The 18943-nt window shown below is 45.4% G+C and overlaps 2 protein-coding genes across 2 annotated transcripts in view; one reads left to right on the forward strand and one right to left on the reverse strand.

Moving 5' to 3' along the window:
* Positions 1 to 12326, forward strand: part of LOC131689528 (uncharacterized) — a 164477-nt gene extending 152151 nt beyond the window's left edge. Inside the window, exon 2 of the mRNA XM_058974723.1 lies at positions 4372 to 12326. Within this exon, the coding sequence (XP_058830706.1) occupies positions 6271 to 11550 (5280 nt within the window). The 5' untranslated portion in view covers positions 4372 to 6270 and the 3' untranslated portion in view covers positions 11551 to 12326. The remainder of the gene's footprint in view (positions 1 to 4371) is intronic.
* Positions 2870 to 3962, reverse strand: LOC131687815 (uncharacterized protein K02A2.6-like). Its single transcript, XM_058971905.1, has 2 exons — positions 3931 to 3962; positions 2870 to 3875 (listed from the first exon to the last, which is right to left on the reverse strand). Exons 1-2 carry the CDS (start codon positions 3960 to 3962, stop codon positions 2870 to 2872), a joined length of 1038 nt encoding a protein of 345 aa, XP_058827888.1.
* Positions 12327 to 18943: the final 6617 nt, after the last annotated feature.

Genomic DNA, 18943 nt, shown 5'->3' on the forward strand with positions numbered 1-18943 from the left:
AGGAATTGTTCATCTAGGGCCAATATATAAAAACCCAAATTTTTGTGACAATTGAACCACCCCTCGGGTCATGGGAGCACCCCCCGTTTTGGAAAATTGCCAAAACCCTTGATTTTCTTTTGATCATATCTCCGGTTCAATTTACTCTAGAATCAAACCACCAAATGGCTTTTGAAGAAAATTGTTCAAAGAGTCTACAAAAAATATTATTTTTAGCCGACAGTGTTGCCAACTATGCAATTTTTTCAGTTAAATATTAAAAGTTAATTTTTCTCTCAATACGTATATTTTAATTTTGAAAATTTTAATGCCATCGCGTTCTTCAGACATTTTTACATAAAAAACACTTATCGTCCCAATATAATATGAGCGCATCCTGAGATACACCGTTTTGAAGAGAAAAAACCGCAATTTCCCATATAAAATCGCAAGCGCACAATACTAAAAAACCAACTTGAGTATTCTGAGTTCAAACATAATTTTTCGTGAAGTTGACGAGAAATGATGAAAAACTACGTATTTGGTTTGCTTCTAGCAGATCAGGGTCGATTTTTATGACAGTTTGAAGATTTTCTCAATTTTGGCCAATAAAAATGGATTTTTATATGAGAAAATCGGAGTTTTTCCCTTCAAAACGGTATATCTCAGGATGCGCTCATATTATATTGGGACGATAAGTGTTTTTTATGTAAAAATGTCTGAGGAACGCGATGGCATTAAAATTTTCGAAACTAAAATATACGTATTGAGAGAAAAATTAACTTTTAATATTTAACTGAAAAAATTGCATAGCTGGCAACACTGTCGGCAAAAAATAATATTTTTTATAGACTCCTTGAACAATTTTCTTCAAAAGCCATCTTGTGGTTTGATTCTAGAGTAAATAGAACCGGGGATATGATCAAAAGAAAATCAAGGGTTTTGGCAAATTTTCCAAAACGGGGGGTGCTCCCATGACACGAGGGGTGGTTCAATTGACACAAAAATTTGGGTTTTTATATATTGGCCCTAGATGAAGAACTCCTCCGAATTTTGTTCAAATCCGTGAAGGTCGATTTCAAGTTTGCATCTGTTTTGATCACTTCGCGTGGAATGACCCAAATCCATTTCATTTTATTTATTGTATTTGAATCAATAAAATTCTAAAATTATTTCCATTGATTTGCTCTTGTTCCAAAGAAGGCTAATTCACATAGAAATTTTTAATACGAAGTGAAATTTAAAATAACTGGAGGCGTTTTCAATGCACTGTTACTGTAAACAAATATTAAAGAGAATAAAAATCAATAAAAGTCCAAGAGTATTTTAAGAGAAACTTCATATAGATTAAACCAACATTCTACAAAAAAATCCAAAGAAGAATACATGTTTATAAGAAGGCAGCATCTCAGACAGGTTCCAGGAATATTTATGACTAAATTTTAGGAAATGTTTATATTTTTTCGCAACCGATTACCTAATCTTCATGAAAATTAATCAATGTATTCAGGGCATTTTTAGAATACTTGTGATTGGTTATCATAAAAATGTTGCCAACGTTGTGAAAATACTGCTTTTTCAATTTCAAAGATGGGCGCACTCCGAGGGATTCTAAATTGATCGTTACGAATTTAAACCATTCTAGAGTACGGTATAAGCATAATTTTTTGCGTAATAAAGGAATGAATCAAGATCCCAAAAATGGGATTCATAATACTGTGGAATCCAGGTTTAAGCCTTCTGAGAAACACCCAACACGGAGCCGGGCTGCGTAGAACTTACCTCGTTGACTGTCTGACGGCGAAAGAGCCCTTCTCTTCACTTGATGGTCGCTGCTGTCGGTTCTGGTGTTGCCGTCGACTTTGTTGCGTGTTCGTTGCGCACGATGAATATATGTATATACCTTGGGCCTGCGGTGACAGCTAAACGAGGGGAACAATGTGGAATACAATCTAAAGGTGGTACCCCACATCTCACTCCTCCTTCAAAAAGAACACGTCAGTGGAGAAAAATGAAGGAGTGGGAGGGGGGGCAGAGATCGCTTGCGCGCCAACCATTCAGGATTTTCGTTCTCGTGGCAAGGGAAAGGTTTCTTTTACCTTTAAGTTTCTTTTTTATTAGGACTGATTTGAATTATACATCATCAATGGGTTAAACGGGTTCTAAAGATCTTGTTGTAGTCTGTAATTAGAAAACTGGTTTACTAATCATTCTTTGCAGCTGTATTAATTGCTAACCTGCGCATATTTTCGAGCATTCGTCTCTTCTTGTACCACGCGCACGTACTTGTCCAAGTACGCAGGTGCTTCCTCGGTCTCGTTGGATGTACACGCAATTCCTCTTGTATCTTGTGGTTTTCGTGGGTGGGGCTTCGCCAGTCTTTTACTCTTTTTGTTTGCGTGACATGTCGCTTCAGTAGCTTGCCATCGTCATTTGTAAGTAAAAGGCTCCCTTTCGACTGCTCGAGCACAGTGTATCTTGTTGAGCCGAATCTGCTGTCTCCTTTCGAACGAGACTGTTGTTCTACGATTACGCTGTCCCCGGGAAGGATCCGACACTCTCGAGCACAACGACGTTTATCTTCGTGTTTCTTGGCTTTCAGCTTGGCTTCTCGATCTCTTTTGTCTAGTAGTTCGTTATCGTGTTCGACCTTGGTACGATTTAAGAGGGCAAGACTTCGTTTTATTCTCCTTCCCGAAAAAACTTCTTCGGGGGGCACTTTAGTAATTGTGTGAGCGGCTGCCTTGTGCGCGCGGATGGCGGCATTAACCCTTAAATGCGCAATGTTGTTTTAAAACAACATTGTGAAAACCATCTCAAAATTATCATAGTGACATATTAAAACTGTGAGACAATTTTCAGAAAATTTGAAATAAATTGCTTTGCGCCTTTAAGGGTTAAGTTCTTCCATATGGTTGGTTCCAGAAGACACGGCAGCAGCCATAGCTTTGTTTATCAGTTTCATGGAGTTCTCCACGAGCCCGTTTTGCTGGGGGAACAGAGGAGTCGAGTATAAAATCCTGATACCTCGCTCGGCGCTGTAGATTTTGAATTCCTCTCCACAAAACGGGGGCCCGTTGTCAGTTTTGATTGTCTTGGGAAACCCTTCCTTATCAAAAATTTCATCCAGAATTTTCCGGGTGTGTTCGAAGCTCGTGGACTTCACTGGAAGAGCCATAATGTACCTTGATCGGTATTCCACAAGAACCAGAATACTGATTCCACCAAATTTCGCATAAGGCCCATTAAAATCAAGGGCGATCAATTCCCAGACCGTTTTAGGAGCGAAAATACGCCCCATTGGCGTGCATTTTTCCGGTTTGCCATTGGTAGCACATGTCCCACAAGATTCAACCCAGCTTTCAGCGTCTTTAGGCATGCCGGGCCACCAGACACGCTCTCGCAGGATACTTTTCAACTTTGCTGTTGATGGGTGTCCCTCATGCGCAACTTCCAGTGTTTTTCTGAGTAGCGTTTCTGGGATAACCGCGCAACCTTGTTTCACTAAGATTCCATCTTTGAAGTGGAGGTCGTGTGAAATAATTTGGTATCTGTGCAGCTGTTTTGGCCAATAACCGGTATCCAAAGCATGCGGGATTTGTGATAAGATTTCATCAGCTTCTGTTGCTTTCCGTATTTCGTCCTCTGTTACAAATCCTACGGCGTTTGCTTCAATTTTAGCGATTTCGCAAGGGCTTGCTTCTTCATCGAATGGATCGTCTTTTCCATTGTACAGTCGCGAAGATGGGTCTGCGATGTTGAATTTTCCTTCAACGTATTCTACTACGTAACTGTATGGACTGAGTCTTAGAGCCCATCCGTCCGCTCGAGTGAGCGCCCTTTTGGAGATCTCACGGGATCTGTTTAACAGGAATTCCACACCTTTTGCGTCGGTTCTAAGAGTAAATGTCTCCCAAGTAGGTAGTAAGAAAAATACTCTACGGCCCAAACATCGCTAAGTGCTTCTCGTTGGTTTTGGGCATATTTTCTTTCGGTGGGAGTCAATGCCTTTGAGGCGAAGCTGATGATGCGCGGTGTAGAATTTTCGTTTTCTTGGACGAGAACCGCTCCGAGGGCAGTAGGTGATGCGTCCGTGTACAAAATTGTCTTGTCTACTTCGGCGAAATATCCTAGGGCGGATGTAGACTTCGCTATTTGTCGTTTAGTGGCTTCAAATGCTGCTCCCTGATGTGCTCCCCAATTTCACGTCTTGGTAGTGGCTACTTCCCACAGCGGGCCAGTCAAGTCTGAAAAGTTCCCGATGTATGGGCTAACAAATGATGCCAAACCTAAGAAACTTCGTAGTTCTGAAGCATAGGCCCGCAAGTTCAGGGTTTTCGGGTCCTCAATTTTATTGATAATTAACTGACCATTTCTTCTGTCATTTTGTAGTTGCTGTTTGCGAGTGTACTACTTCACCCTGAAATAATTTATGCACCCCTCGACCGCTACACCGTTTACCCGACTGAGAAGAAAACGTTGGTTTACTGTACTGGTGTAAACACAACATAAATTATGGCTACCCAGCTGTGCGAGAAATGTCATCGGTCTACCCACACAGCTGAGCCAGTACTAGTAAACAAACGCAGTTTACTTGTAATCATCGGTAGGAGTTGATGGACAATTTCTCGACGACGGAAGTAGAGGAAAGAAGGCCAGGTGCACCACGGCTGCTGAGTTTCACCCCCTGGAGCCCCCAGAATAGGAGAAAAGGAGAAAGGCGCCACCATTGCATATTCGGCGAAGAAGCTGCTCAGTCGCAGCAACCAATTTAATAAATGTAAAGTGTTATGTATAATTTGTGTTAGAATAAAATGTAGTGTATTGCATGTAAAAATATAGTGTGATAAATGTAAAGTGTATTATCTGTATATGGCTGGTGTTTTCGTTATTTATGTACAAAATCCCTGCAATCCATGCCTTCTGCCGGGATCCTAGTCTACCGAAGAAGTTCGCCACCATCAGGAAACCACAATCGGGATTTTCCCAGGATACAGTCTACTAATTTAATCGAAGAAAGGTAAGGACCAGACTCCAAAACATTGGTCCTTCGAACCGGATTTGTGCGTAGTCAACTAAAGGTCCATCCACGAAGGAAGAAGAACGCCATTGCGATTTCCCGTCCTTGGGAGAGGAACCCAAGCTAAAACCGCCATCGCAGTCTGAAAAATCTACTAGTTGCGAAGGCAACCATCATTTGATGCATTTAGAACGTTCGAGAAAATGAAAAGACAGTGAAAGGATTACTCTTACGATTACGTCTGGCGAATTTATTGCTATAATGCACACAATCAGGATATTTCACACTCCAATTACCTGCAGTACATTTATTCCGCTTATTTTGTGACCGGGAAGAGTCACAACAAGAGCATCGCACATTCGAGCTAACGGCATCTTACATCGTTGGCACCAGTCGCAAGAGGAAACCATTCCGGAACGGGCGAATTGCCCTGGTTTGTCCAGGTAATTATATACTAAAGTTATGTCCAGTCGCTGCTGGACCACTCCATAAATGCTACATGGTTTCCTTTCCTATTTTGATGATGTTTGCCGCAATCATATTGGAGAAATAACACCATCACTGCAAGTCATCAAGGGAGATTAGCTTCGACGAATGAGACGTATTTCAATCAACTTACCGTTAAAATACCCGACTGCAACTACATCCTACGCGAGTTCACTTGGTGCAGGAGCAACTGTTATCCTTCCAGGTCAGTTAACGGAATTGCACCACTTGTATATGTCCGGCCGAAGCTGGAATTTATTGCCATACTACATAATGTATTTCACACCTCTCTGTGCACTGTTTTGATCGTGATCGATGTATACATACATAAACAACATTTACAAGCATATGAACAAGGGGCGCGCATAAGTGCATTATTGTTTCACTGCGTCCTACTTTCGGAGCATCGGTGTGATCACGAGAAAATCCGGCACATCGTTTTTTGATGAAATTTAGCAGCGTTACTGTTTTGTCAGGTCAGTTAGAACAGTATATGTTCAGCCGTAGTTGGACCAACAATTTTACTACATAACCCTTTTCACCTCTCCCGCGAAATCTGGATCCGTATGAAGTATTTTAAATTACTCGTACTTCCACAATCATTTGGAGCTGCATCGTTCGAATATTTCTGAGGGACATAACTGTAGAGAAAGCGGAAATTCCTGTTTCTTCAGGTAAATAATAAAAACAGCTCTACAGTATATGCCCATCCGAAGTTAGGAAACAAGCAGAATATTACACCTCCGTATTATCTTCCCGTTCTGTCAAAGTGAAATTGTGTTACAATGCCGCCGACTACATCATCGAGTGCTAAGAAGTCACCGGCGTTGCGGACGCTGCAAACCAAGCTGAGGTCATACCAGAATATGTTCAGGGATATCTGCAGGTTCGCCGATTCTCTTGGGGTGGAAACTACAGCCAGCCAGGTGACAGTTCGACTGGAAAAACTTGAGGAGTTGTGGGAGAAGGTGAACGATGTGATCTTGGACATCGAAACACACGAAGACTTCGAAGCAGAGGATGACGCCTATGCTGAGCAACAGTCGGAGTTTGGAAACCGCTACTACCAGGTGAAGTCGGTGTTGTTAGACAAGATCAAGGAGCTAGAAGAACCTGCTGTCCTTAATGCCTCCATCCGGGGACTCGACATGACACAACAACCCACCATAGAGCATGTGCGACTCCCACAAATCAAGTTGCAAACCTTCGACGGCAACATTGATGAGTGGTTGAGTTTCCGCGATCTATACACATCGCTCATCCATTGGAAAGCTGATTTACCGGATGTCGAGAAGTTTCGCTACCTGAAGGGATGTCTGTCAGGAGAAGCTAAGGCGCTTATTGACCCGCTGTCGATTACAAGGGCGAATTATCAGGTCGCATGGGAGACGCTAACCAAACGCTACAACGGCAGTAAAATCCTGAAGCGGCGTCAGATTCAAGCGCTGTTTAAGTTACCTAATCTGGCTAAGGAGTCGGCCAACGAATTGCAGCCGTTGCTGGAGGGATTCGAGCGTGTTGTTCAGACCCTTGATCAGCTGGTACAACCCGCCGACTACAAGGATCTTCTACTGCTAGACATATTAGCTTCGCGTCTAGACAGTGGAACCAGGAGAGCTTGGGAAGAGCATTCATCCACCAAGGAGCAGGATACGGTGAAGGATTTGACCGAATTCTTGCAAAGACGGATCAGAGTACTGGGAGCATTGCCAACTAGATCCGTTGAACCCAAGGTTGTCGTACCGCAACCGCAAAGGAAGCCATTTGTAGCGCGCTCTAGCCATAGCGTCGTACAAAATACAGGAGGACGGTGCATCGCGTGTTCGGAATCCCATCCGCTTTATCAATGTCCAGCTTTCCAACGTTTAGCAGTATCCGCCCGCGATAAGCTGCTCCGCAACCACTCCTTATGTCGCAATTGTTTCCGGAAGGGTCATCTGGCTGCGGAGTGTTCTTCACGATATGTGTGCCGTAATTGCAAGGGCAAGCACCATACCTTGGTATGTTTTCGGACGGACGGCGAAGGCGGTAAGGAGTCAACCGCTAAGGGAGCAAACAGTTCCGGGAATTTCAAGGAAGGGGAATCAAGTACCAGAATAGCCAGCACACCAGCGGCTGTTTCATCTAACATGTCTGGTCAGCGCAGCTCATCGGTATTACTCGCTACGGCCATCGTCTTAGTGGAGGACGATCAAGGAGGTAGTTATCAAGCAAGGGCTCTACTGGACTCGGGTTCTGAATGCAATTTCATGACCGAGCGGTTATGTCAACTGATGAACGTTCAACGGCGGCGGTCCGACGTGTCTGTGTACGGGATCGGGCAATCCAATACCAAGGTCAAGCATAAGGTGACAACAACAGTCAAGTCGCGAGTATCTGCTTTCTCGCGGAAGATGGAGTTTCTTCTACTACCGAGTGTCACAGCAAATCTTCCGATAGCCAACGTGGATATGACGGGATGGGAAATCCCAACTGGCGTGGAGCTAGCGGATCCAGCGTTTTTCAAATCCAAGGCGGTTGATTTAGTGCTTGGGATCCAGTACTTCTTCGCATTTTTCCATACCGGGAATGAAGTGCAGTTAGGCAAGGGTCTTCCTACTCTAACCGAGTCGGTATTCGGATGGGTAGTAGCTGGCACGGTTGAAAGCTCGCTAGAAACCCAACGTATAACCTGCAATATGGCCGTCGGTCTGGAGGAAATATTGACTCGTTTCTGGACCTGTGAGGAGATCGATTCTACCTCTATTTATTCGCCTGAGGAAGCACGCTGCGAGGAGCAGTATGCTAGAACTGTACGAAGGGGAACGGATGGCCGATACACAGTCTCACTACCAAGGGATGAAGTCGCCCTGGCAAGGATGGGCGAGTCAAGGGACATCGCAGTCCGGCGGCTAGAAGCTTTGGATCGCAGACTATCGAGGGATCCAGAGCTCCGGAAACAGTACAACCAGTTTATGGCGGAATATCTGGAGCTAGGTCACATGCGAAGGGTATCTGTGACACGAGATGAAGAAGGCAAACACTGCTACTTACCTCATCATCCAGTGGTCAAACAGGAAAGCACCACAACCAAGGTCAGAGTGGTCTTTGATGCATCGTGCAAAACTTCCTCAGGAACGTCTCTAAACGATGCACTATTGGTGGGACCGGTGATTCAGGACGATCTCCGGTCAATTATTCTACGGAGCCGAACCAGACAGTACATGGTGGTAGCGGATGTCGAGAAGATGTTTCGACAAATCAAAATCGATGAAGGGGACATGCCGCTTCAACGAATTCTGTGGCGTGTGGATGGTAACGAGGAGGTCGGGACCTACGAGTTAACTACGGTCACCTATGGAACCAAGCCGGCTCCGTTCCTTGCAACCAGAACTCTGAAGCAATTGGCTATGGACGAGCAAGCACAATACCCACTAGCGGCAAGGGCTGCAATCGAAGATGTCTACATGGACGACGTTTTGACTGGCGCTGACGAAGCAGAAGCAGCGTTGGAGCTGCGAAACCAGCTGGACGAGATGATGGATAAAGGAGGATTCCGTCTGAGAAAGTGGGCTTCCAACTGCCCGATGGTATTGCAGGGTATTCCAGAAGAAAACCTGGCGGTAATGCAAGCAAAGGAAATCCAGCTAGATCCCGATCCCGAAGTACGAACCCTAGGACTTGTGTGGCTTCCAGTTGATGATGTCCTGATGTTCCGGTTCAAAATACAGGAACTAGAGCCAGCCGGTAAACTGTCGAAACGTAGGGTCCTGTCAATCATAGCTACGCTATTCGATCCGTTAGGCCTGGTAGGAGCGGTAATCACAACTGCAAAGATTTTCATGCAGCTATTGTGGTGTTTAAAGGATGGCAATGGAAGGAGCTTAGACTGGGATAGTCCCCTGCCATCAAAGGTTGACGCAGAATGGCGAGATTTCCACTCTCAGTTGCCACTGCTAAACAGTCTGAGAATCGACCGCTGCGTTATAAAACCGAAGGCAGTTACTGTTGAGCTCCACTTCTTCTCAGACGCATCCGAGCGAGCATACGGAGCTTGTGCGTATACTAGAAGTGTGGATTCAACGGGAGGTGTTAGAATTGTATTACTTTCGTCCAAATCCAAGGTGGCCCCATTGAAATGCCAATCCATTCCACGCTTGGAACTGTGTGGAGCCTTGATGGCGGCTCAGCTTTCGGAGAAGATCACAGATGCGATTAAGATGGACGCGCAGCAGTTTTTCTGGACGGACTCCATCTGCGTTCTCCAATGGCTAAAGGCAGTACCCACGACGTGGACTACATTCGTTGCTAATCGCGTGGCGAAAATTCAAGGAATCACCGAGACGCATATTTGGCAGCACGTTCCAGGAACCCAAAATCCGGCAGACTTAATTTCGCGCGGATTAACTCCAGAGCAGATTCAGCACAGTGAGCTGTGGTGGGAAGACCCACCATGGTTTCAGACAGGGCTAGAATCACGGCCAAAGCCACCAACAATGGCAAGCGTTGAGGACGTAGAAGGAGAGATGCGCCGCTCAGCAGTTCCATGTACGAAACAGCAGGAGTATTTCGGAACCTGGTACGTTAGCAAGTTCTCCAACTACCCAAATTTGATGAGAAGCACAGCGTACTGGCTACGATTGAAAAATATCCTCAAGCGGACTGAGCATAACAGAAGATGGAAAGGAGTTCTAGAGGCAGCTGAATTGAAGGAGGCCGAGCACACGTTAATGGGGCGCATTCAGCAGGAAACGTTCCCGAAGGAGTGGAAGGCGCTTTCGAACCATGAAGCGGTATCAAGGAGTTCACCGCTGCGCTGGTTTCACCCACAGTTGTCTAGGGACAATCTGCTCAGAGTTGGAGGGCGATTGGGCCACTCACAGGAAATTGAAGATACCAAGCATCCAATAATACTTCCCGCAACACATCGACTAACCAGACTGTTATTAGAGCATTTTCACAAGAAGTTGCTCCACGCGGGACCGCAGCTTCTTCTTGGCACTGTAAGGCTTCAGTATTGGCCATTGGGAGGCCGCAATTTAGCTCGGCAAATAGTTCATCAGTGTAATCGTTGTTTCCGAGCAAAGCCCAAACCTATTCAGCAATTCATGGGTGAATTGCCTGCAGCGCGCGTGACTGTATCACGGCCATTCTCAAGAACGGGAGTGGACTATTTTGGCCCGGTGTATATACGCCCAGGACCTCGTCGTACGGCAGTTAAAGCGTATGCGGCAGTATTCGTCTGTATGTGTACGAAGGCCGTTCATATCGAGATGGTAACGGATTTGTCTACGGACCGGTTTCTGCAGGCGTTACGCAGATTTATTGCAAGGAGAGGCAAGTGTTCCGATATGTACTCGGATAATGGGGCAAACTTCATTGGAGCTCGGAACCAACTGAAGCAACTGACTGAGTTGTTACACAGCAAGGAACACAACGAGAAGATATCGAAGGAATGTGCAAAGGATGGCATCCATTGGCATTTCAACCCCCCCAGTGCTCCACATTTCGGAGGTCTATGGGAGGCGGCAGTGAAATCGGCCAAGTACCATTTGTTGCGTGTCCTTGGTAACCAGGTGGTTTCGTTCGAAGATATGAACACTCTTTTGATTCAAGTGGAGAGCTGTCTTAATTCTAGACCACTAACTGCGATGACTGATGATCCAAATGATCTCGAGCCTTTGACTCCGGGACATTTTCTAATTAGAACTTCCATGCAGCAACTACCTGCTGCAGACTGCAAAGCTGTTCCACTAAATCGTTTGAAACAGTGGCAGATAATACAGCAGAAACTGCAGCAATTTTGGAAACGATGGCGGTTGGAATATTTAACGCACCTACAAGGCAGAGTGAAGCGTTGGCAACCACCTATTCCAATCTCTGTGGGCCAATTGGTGATAATCCGAGACGATAACGTACCCTCCATCCGCTGGAAAATGGGAAGGATTCAGCGGGTCCACTCAGGCGACGATGGAGTTGTCAGAGTAGTGACTCTTAAGACCGCAACGGGAATGCTAGAAAAACCAGTGGAAAAAATATGCATTCTACCATCAGCGACGGCAGAACCAGACAGTAGTTCCCAGTAGTTGGAAATGTCGACGCTTCCATACGGTGTGCGAGAGGTTTTCTTTTTTTTTCAGAAATTTTAGCAATTTCAGGGAGGGTGAGAATGTTTGCGAGTGTACTACTTCACCCTGAAATAATTTATGCACCCCTCGACCGCTACACCGTTTACCCGACTGAGAAGAAAACGTTGGTTTACTGTACTGGTGTAAACACAACATAAATTATGGCTACCCAGCTGTGCGAGAAATGTCATCGGTCTACCCACACAGCTGAGCCAGTACTAGTAAACAAACGCAGTTTACTTGTAATCATCGGTAGGAGTTGATGGACAATTTCTCGACGACGGAAGCAGAGGAAAGAAGGCCAGGTGCACCACGGCTGCTGAGTTTCACCCCCTGGAGCCCCCAGAATAGGAGAAAAGGAGAAAGGCGCCACCATTGCATATTCGGCGAAGAAGCTGCTCAGTCGCAGCAACCAATTTAATAAATGTAAAGTGTTATGTATAATTTGTGTTAGAATAAAATGTAGTGTATTGCATGTAAAAATATAGTGTGAAAAATGTAAAGTGTATTATCTGTATATGGCTGGTGTTTTCGTTATTTATGTACAAAATCCCTGCAATCCATGCCTTCTGCCGGGATCCTAGTCTACCGAAGAAGTTCGCCACCATCAGGAAACCACAATCGGGATTTTCCCAGGATACAGTCTACTAATTTAATCGAAGAAAGGTAAGGACCAGACTCCAAAACAGTTGCTTCCAGTCTTTCCCGCCAATTATGTTTACGTCTGCTCCTGAGTCGATAAGAAACTCAAGTGGGCTCGACGAATTTAAGGTGCAGCTGATGAGTACGTCGCTGAGGGAGAGTGCGTAAGCATTCTGGGAGAAAGTACGATAGTGAGACAAATAATTTGTATTACTTCAGTCATTGAGCAATGTAAAAGGGGGTGAGGGGGGGATCTCTGAGCAACAAACATTCATGAACGTGTCTTCCTATTTTGTTTGATTCGCGTAATATGTTATGATAAAAAACACTTTAATCTATTTTAAAATTCACTCACCGTTCTTTTTTATTAAAAGAGTTTCACAAAAAGCTTTCTTCTTTTGTTTAGTTTTGTTTCTCTTATTTTGTTTTTTTGTTTTGTTTATTAAACATAGAAGTGAAATCATATCTGCTCATCTTCCCCTGATGTTTTCCGTGGGCTTCGTTGGTCTACTCGGTTCACTTGCTTCTTGCGACAAGCCGCGGCGAAATGGCCCTTCCGGCCACATTTGCGGCAGTCTTTGTCAATTGCTGGACAAGGTGCTCCGTGATGCGCCTGTCGATCACAGCGTGAACATCGACTCCGTTTACCCAATGTACGTGCTCCAAGATCCAGTCCTTTTCTTGGTGGGCCTCTGTCCATCCTGTCGGCTCGGGAATTATATCTGTTTCCATCTGGCTCATTGCGGTAACGTTTAGGAGTTTTGGGGGTTGTAAAGTTGGTGACTGCCTGGACCTCTGCACTCGAAGAGCATGCCTTTACCTCGGCATCTAGGGCTTCACTTCTTGTAGCTGACTGCACGATTAATGAGGTATCATGACCATATGTTCGGGCTGCCTTTGCCAGCTCTCGGTTAGCCATTCCTTTTAGGAGTTGAGATCTAACAAACCGGTCTTGGTCTGCTTCACTATACCCGCATAAGCGCACTTTTGCCATGAGGCGAGCGTTAAATGCCATAGTCGATTCGTTCTGTCCTTGCTTCATGGCCGCGAACGCTTCATGTTCTGCAGCTGTGTCCGTCATGCCGCGGAAGTAGTTGCTTATGTTTGTTACCATTTTGTTGTAGCAGTCTGCGTCGTCCAGGCTTGGTCGAAGATCGGCTGTTCGAACAATGCTTTGCAACTCGCCTCCGATAGTGAGGTACAGTAATTGTGCACGTCGTGCAGGCTCAATTATGTTATTTATAGACACAGCTAAATTGAATTTTTCTATAAACTGGGTGAAGGCTTCCCACATGCCATTTGCAGGCACGTCTTTTGGGAAGGAGTCGATAATCAAGTCGTATATACGACGTGGGAGTTGTTGACTGATTATTGGGGGCAGACCATGATTTTTCAGCCGATGTGGTCCTTTCCGCGATCTGCTTGTCCAGCATTACCTGGGTTAGCTCTAGAAGTGCCTTTTCCAGTATTGCCAACCTACCAGCTGTATTCGAAGCATCATCTGTTGTTTGCTGTATAGGAGTTACGACTGATGCGTAATACATTTCTGAGTTATTTTGAACATCATTATCTCCGCTAGTAGTGGGATGGCAAGATTCGTTCTGTCCACCGTTGTCGTTTCTGGGTGTGTTTCCACCCGGTCCCGGTTCTGATTCATGTTCCGTTTCAGAAGCACTATCCGATAACCCTAATTCTACGATCTCGTCTACACTCTCTTGTTCCTCGTCACTACTGGTGTGAACAATTCGCACATATTTCCCATCCGATTCCATTCCGCGTTTCTTTCTGTGATACGGGGGAAGACAGAGAAATGGTGAGAGAATATATGATCTATAACATACAGATGAGGTTTCCTGAGGTAAAACTAACCGCAGAACACGCGATCAGCACGGTGGAGGAATGGATGAGCGCGAGAGGCCTGGAGCTCGCTCATCATAATGCGGAGGTAGTTATCGTCAACAACCGAAAGTCGGCACAACATGCAGTTATCCATGTGGGAGAAGTCGCGATCACTTCACAGCGAAGTCTGAAGTCTCTCGGAGTCATTATATACGACAAGCTGACCTTCGGCAGCCATGTCGACTATACATGCAAGAGAGCGTCGACTGCTGTTGCGGCTCTATCGAGAATGATGTCCAACAGCTCAAAGGTGTGCGCCAGTAGACGTAGGTTACTGGCAGGCGTTGCCGTATCTATCCTCAGGTACGGCGGCCCGTCATGGTCAAGAGCACTGAGGGTAACCAGTTACCTACAGAAACTGGAGAGCACCTACCGCGTGATGTGCCTCAGAGTGATATCTGCCTACCGCACGGTATCACACGATGCATCCTGCGTGATAGCGAGCATGATGCCAGTCGGGCTGGTCATTCGGGAAGATGAGGAGTGCTTTAAGCTACGTGGAAATAGGGGAGCCCGCGAGCGCACCAGGGTGACCTCGGTCGCCAGATGGCAGCGTGCGTGAGACAACTCCTCGAAAGGTAGGTGGACCCACCGGCTGATACCTAGCATATCGAGCTGGGTGGGAAGACCCCATGGGGAAGTTCACTTCCACCTGACACAATTCCTGTAAGGCCATGGCTGTTTCCGACAGTACCTCCACAGGTTCGGGCACGCGGAGGTCCCAGTCTGCCCGAACTGCCCAGGTGTAGACGAAACTGCCGAACACATACTGTTCGTATGTCATCGGTTCGACGTCGAAAGAAGAGCAATGCTTGACGTCTGTGGCTGGGACACAACCCCTGATACCCTTATTCAGCGGATGTGTCAATCGGTGGAGAAGTGGAACACAGTCTCGGCTGCTACCATCCAGATTGCCAGTAGGCTACAGGTAATCTGGCGAACCGAGCAACAGACGACGGGCACGGTTAACTAGTGATTGGTTAGCTGGAGCGAAAAAGGCCAAACGCAAAAAAGGGAGTGAATGGTCTGTTCATGCCGAGGCAGGTTTGGCGCAACGAATGGCAACCGCGTAAGGGGTAAACCCAGCCACCCCGAAGCAAGACAGAAGAGCGAGTGTATAGGCGTATAAGTGGACTGCCTTATGCCAAGACGGGAGGGTCGTAGCGTAGTATGTTGGGACTTAGCTATCGATACCTCATGGCGTGGCAGAGGAGTGAAAGGGTGAGCATCCAAGTCAGTCTCACACGGCATGTTAAGGGTGAGCACAAAAGTCAGCCTCACATGGTATGGTAGAGGCTAGCACAAAAGTCAGCCTAGCAAGGAATGAAAAATGTGAGCACACAAGTCAGCCTCGCATGGTATGTCAGAAGTGGGGCCTAAGAAAAATGTCCCACATGGGATGCCAGGGGGAGTGACAAAGGTACAATAGAGTGGCACGATTGAGAGTGAATCAGGTGATAGGGTGAGCACCCAAGTCAGCCTCACATGGTATGGGTGGGGCGAGCACAAAAGTAAGCCTAGCAAGGAATGAGTAAGGTGAGCACACAAGTCAGCCTCGCAAGGAACGAAAAAGGTGAGCACAAAAGTCAGCCTCATGTGGGAGTGTTTGAGAGTGAATCAAAGTGCGATTGAGAGAGCACCCAAGTAAGCCTCATACAGGACGTATGAACGCGTGAGTGAGAGTGAATGAGTACATTTAGCACAGCCATCCCCCCAGAAGTAATACCGAGAGGTAGTTCCTGGGAGGAATGATGGAGGAGCCCAATGGAGTTTAGTCGGTATTAATGGCAGCGTCACCATTCGAGCCCGACACGCCCCCAGTGCACCCCGTGTGGTAGATTGGACCCTACCAATAGCACGTGTACTGGGCTAGGACGTAAAGGTCTTCTCCATTGTAAAAAAAAGATGAGGTTTCTATACACTTCCTATGATCGCATATCAGTCCCATAAAGATAGGAAATCCCATAGAAAACGGGACAACTATGCGATCATGGGTAGTATAGGTATTGCACAAAATTATTTTGCTAAAACGGACAATCACAGCCTTGTCCGAAAACATAATGAAAGAAGATGAACGAACGTTCCGCTCTACAATAAACTCTACGTCAATAAATAATTCTATTCGTAAATGTTTTGCACTCAATAGCGGGTGTCCCACACCGCCACGAATCGACGCTGCCCCGGTATCTTTCACTATGTAAGGTTGCGAACTTGAGATGTCCGAAAATCGAAGACATTGCAAATGTCCACAATACCCGTAAGAAAAACCGAGCTCCATAACCTTTTAGCGAGCGTCCCTGTTGCGTCGGTTGTTTATTTATGGTCTTAATATCTGCGCGGGTGTCCCACACCGCGGTTTTATTTTTGCGAAAGTTTCAACTTTTTTTTCCAGCGGTCGTTCCGCACCGCTAGACAAAGATTTTCTTCTTCATACAACGGGCGTCCCACGCCGTTCACCAAAATCTTGCTAGTCAATTGTCTCGGTCCTTGCGCGGGTGTCCCACACCGCTAAAGCATTTTTTTTACTCTCTTTATTTTCTCTAGCGGGCGTCTCACACCGCAATAGGAAAACTTCAGTTTCTCTTTTTTTTCAGAAGGCGTCCCACACCGCAATGAATTTTAATGTTATTTTTCCTAACGGGCGTCCCACACCGTTAAAACATCAAAATTGTTTTCGCCATAGCGGGCGTCCCACACCACTAGCGAAAAGGCTATTTTGCAATGAATATTGGTGTTATTTTTCCTAGCGGGCGTCCCACACCGCTAAAACATCGAAATTGTTTTCGTCACAGCGGGCGTCCCACACCGCTCATTCGATTTAACTTGCATTTTTTTTTCTCGCGCGCATCCCACCAGGCAACGACGAAAAGCACATCTGCAGTTTACTGATCACCACTACTTCACCATTTCAGGATACGGACACAAAACCACTATCCGGCTGTACCAAACTCTGCAAGCGCGCCCCCCTTGCACCACACTCACTTTTCTACTCTCAAACAAAATGGCCGACGCAAAAGCATTTGCCTGCTTTGCGACTGCTCCTCTCGATAATCAGACTGACGCCGACTAGTTAACACTTGAAACTCCCACTTTGATGAACGTGTTGGGTGATTCTCATTGTTTGTATTAAGCTCTCAAATTGTACAATGAAAATTGTACAATACTGGTAGGATCGCCATTGTGGAAACCTGGTTTATGCCTTCTGAGAAACACCCAACACGGAGCCGGGCTGCGTAGAACTTACCTCGTTGACTGTCTGACGGCGAAAGAGCCCTTCTCTTCACTTGATGGTCGCTGCTGTCGGTTCTGGTGTTGCCATCGACTTTGTTGCGTGTTCGTTGCGCACGATGAATACATGTATATACCTTGGGCCTGCGGTGACAGCTAAGCGAGGGGAACAATGTGGGATACAATCTAAAGGTGGTACCCCACAAATACGACTTATGCAACACAAAAATATTAATTTCAAGTAATTTGTTCAGCTTTTTCCCGCCAGCGTTTTTTTGAATCCGGGTCCAAAATCTATCTCCTGTAATGTTTGAACTAGTGTCAAAAACTAAAGTTTTTGCCTTTCTCAATAGAAAGGTATTCCAATTGCTCTGAAAACCGACTTTTTAACGAAGGCCCGGGGGCCGAGTGACATATACCATTCGATTCAGTTCGTCGAGTTCGGCAAATGTCTGTGCATGTGTATGTATGTATGTGTGTATGTGCGTCTGTGTGTGTGTATGTGACCAAAAATGTTCCCATAGGCTGCTATTGAATTTCTTATGGATCCGACTTCCGGTTCCGGAATTACAGGGTGATGAGTACGAACACGCAGGAAATGTCGATTTTAAAAAATTCTTCAATGAATGTATAAAGGGGAAAATTTTTCCAAAATATGACCACAACTGCTTCGATTTGTAGTAGTAGGTCACTAGCATCCATTCAAAGTCTATTTGGCCACATTGGCCACCATCATCGATTCCGGAAGCCCCGGTGGAAGTATCTAAATTCAAAATAACAGTCACTTCCGGTTCCGGAGTTACGGGTTGTGGCGTGCGATCACATAGCAAATTGTGATTCAAACCGATACTCCGATGAAAGCAAAAAAGGTAAAAATTTCGCTAAAATGTCTCTCACACAACTTAAATTTGCAGTTCTAGGTCACCGACGGCCAACCAAACTTTCGTTGACTACATTGACCACCACAGACGGTTCCGGAAGTGCCCGGGAAAAGCGGCCTCCTTTCAAAACTAGCAAACTAATATCAGTTTCTCGGAAACGATTGGGCCGATTTTCACAAACTTAGTCCCAAATGATAGCTATATTATCCCCACAGATGTCTATAAAATTTCGCACGGATTGCTTATATGGTTCCGGAAATATAGACTGAACCGTCCGGTCACATATGAAATTCCCATATAAGCCGGAACTCAAAATATTTTTGAAGGGGGGGGATCCCATGAAATTTCAGAAATCGAATTCGTATTTTTGATGCCAAACATCTTTAAAATGCATGAAACGTCAAGATTTTATATTATCACGTAAATTTTTTTTTTTAAATCGACATTTTTGACTTTGCCGATTAGGCACCTTTTTGCAGTTCAATATTACTGTGGCTATTTTTTTCTTTTACAAAATTTTAGAACTCGAATAATGATTTCTTTTCTTGTATATTTGTCATGTCATGTGTAATAATAAAATGTAATATATGCATTTGAAAGCTTTTAATGAATATAAACATCGCAAACATTCACGTGTTCATGATTGAGAAAGGCACAATTGCACCGCTAGGTGGATTAAAACAAGTTTTTCTCGATACCTT

Source organism: Topomyia yanbarensis, chromosome 3 (genome assembly GCF_030247195.1).
Source record: "Topomyia yanbarensis strain Yona2022 chromosome 3, ASM3024719v1, whole genome shotgun sequence".
Taxonomy (NCBI): Eukaryota; Metazoa; Arthropoda; class Insecta; order Diptera; family Culicidae; genus Topomyia; species Topomyia yanbarensis.

Excerpts from the sequence above, each read along its gene's own strand:
- LOC131687815 (XM_058971905.1), bottom strand. The coding sequence starts at position 3,962 with ATGCCCAAAACCAACGAGAAGCACTTAGCGAT. Across the intron at positions 3,876-3,930 it reads AACGAGAAGCACTTAGCGAT|AACCGACGCAAAAGGTGTGG; the intron begins GTTTGGGCCGTA and ends ATTTACTCTTAG.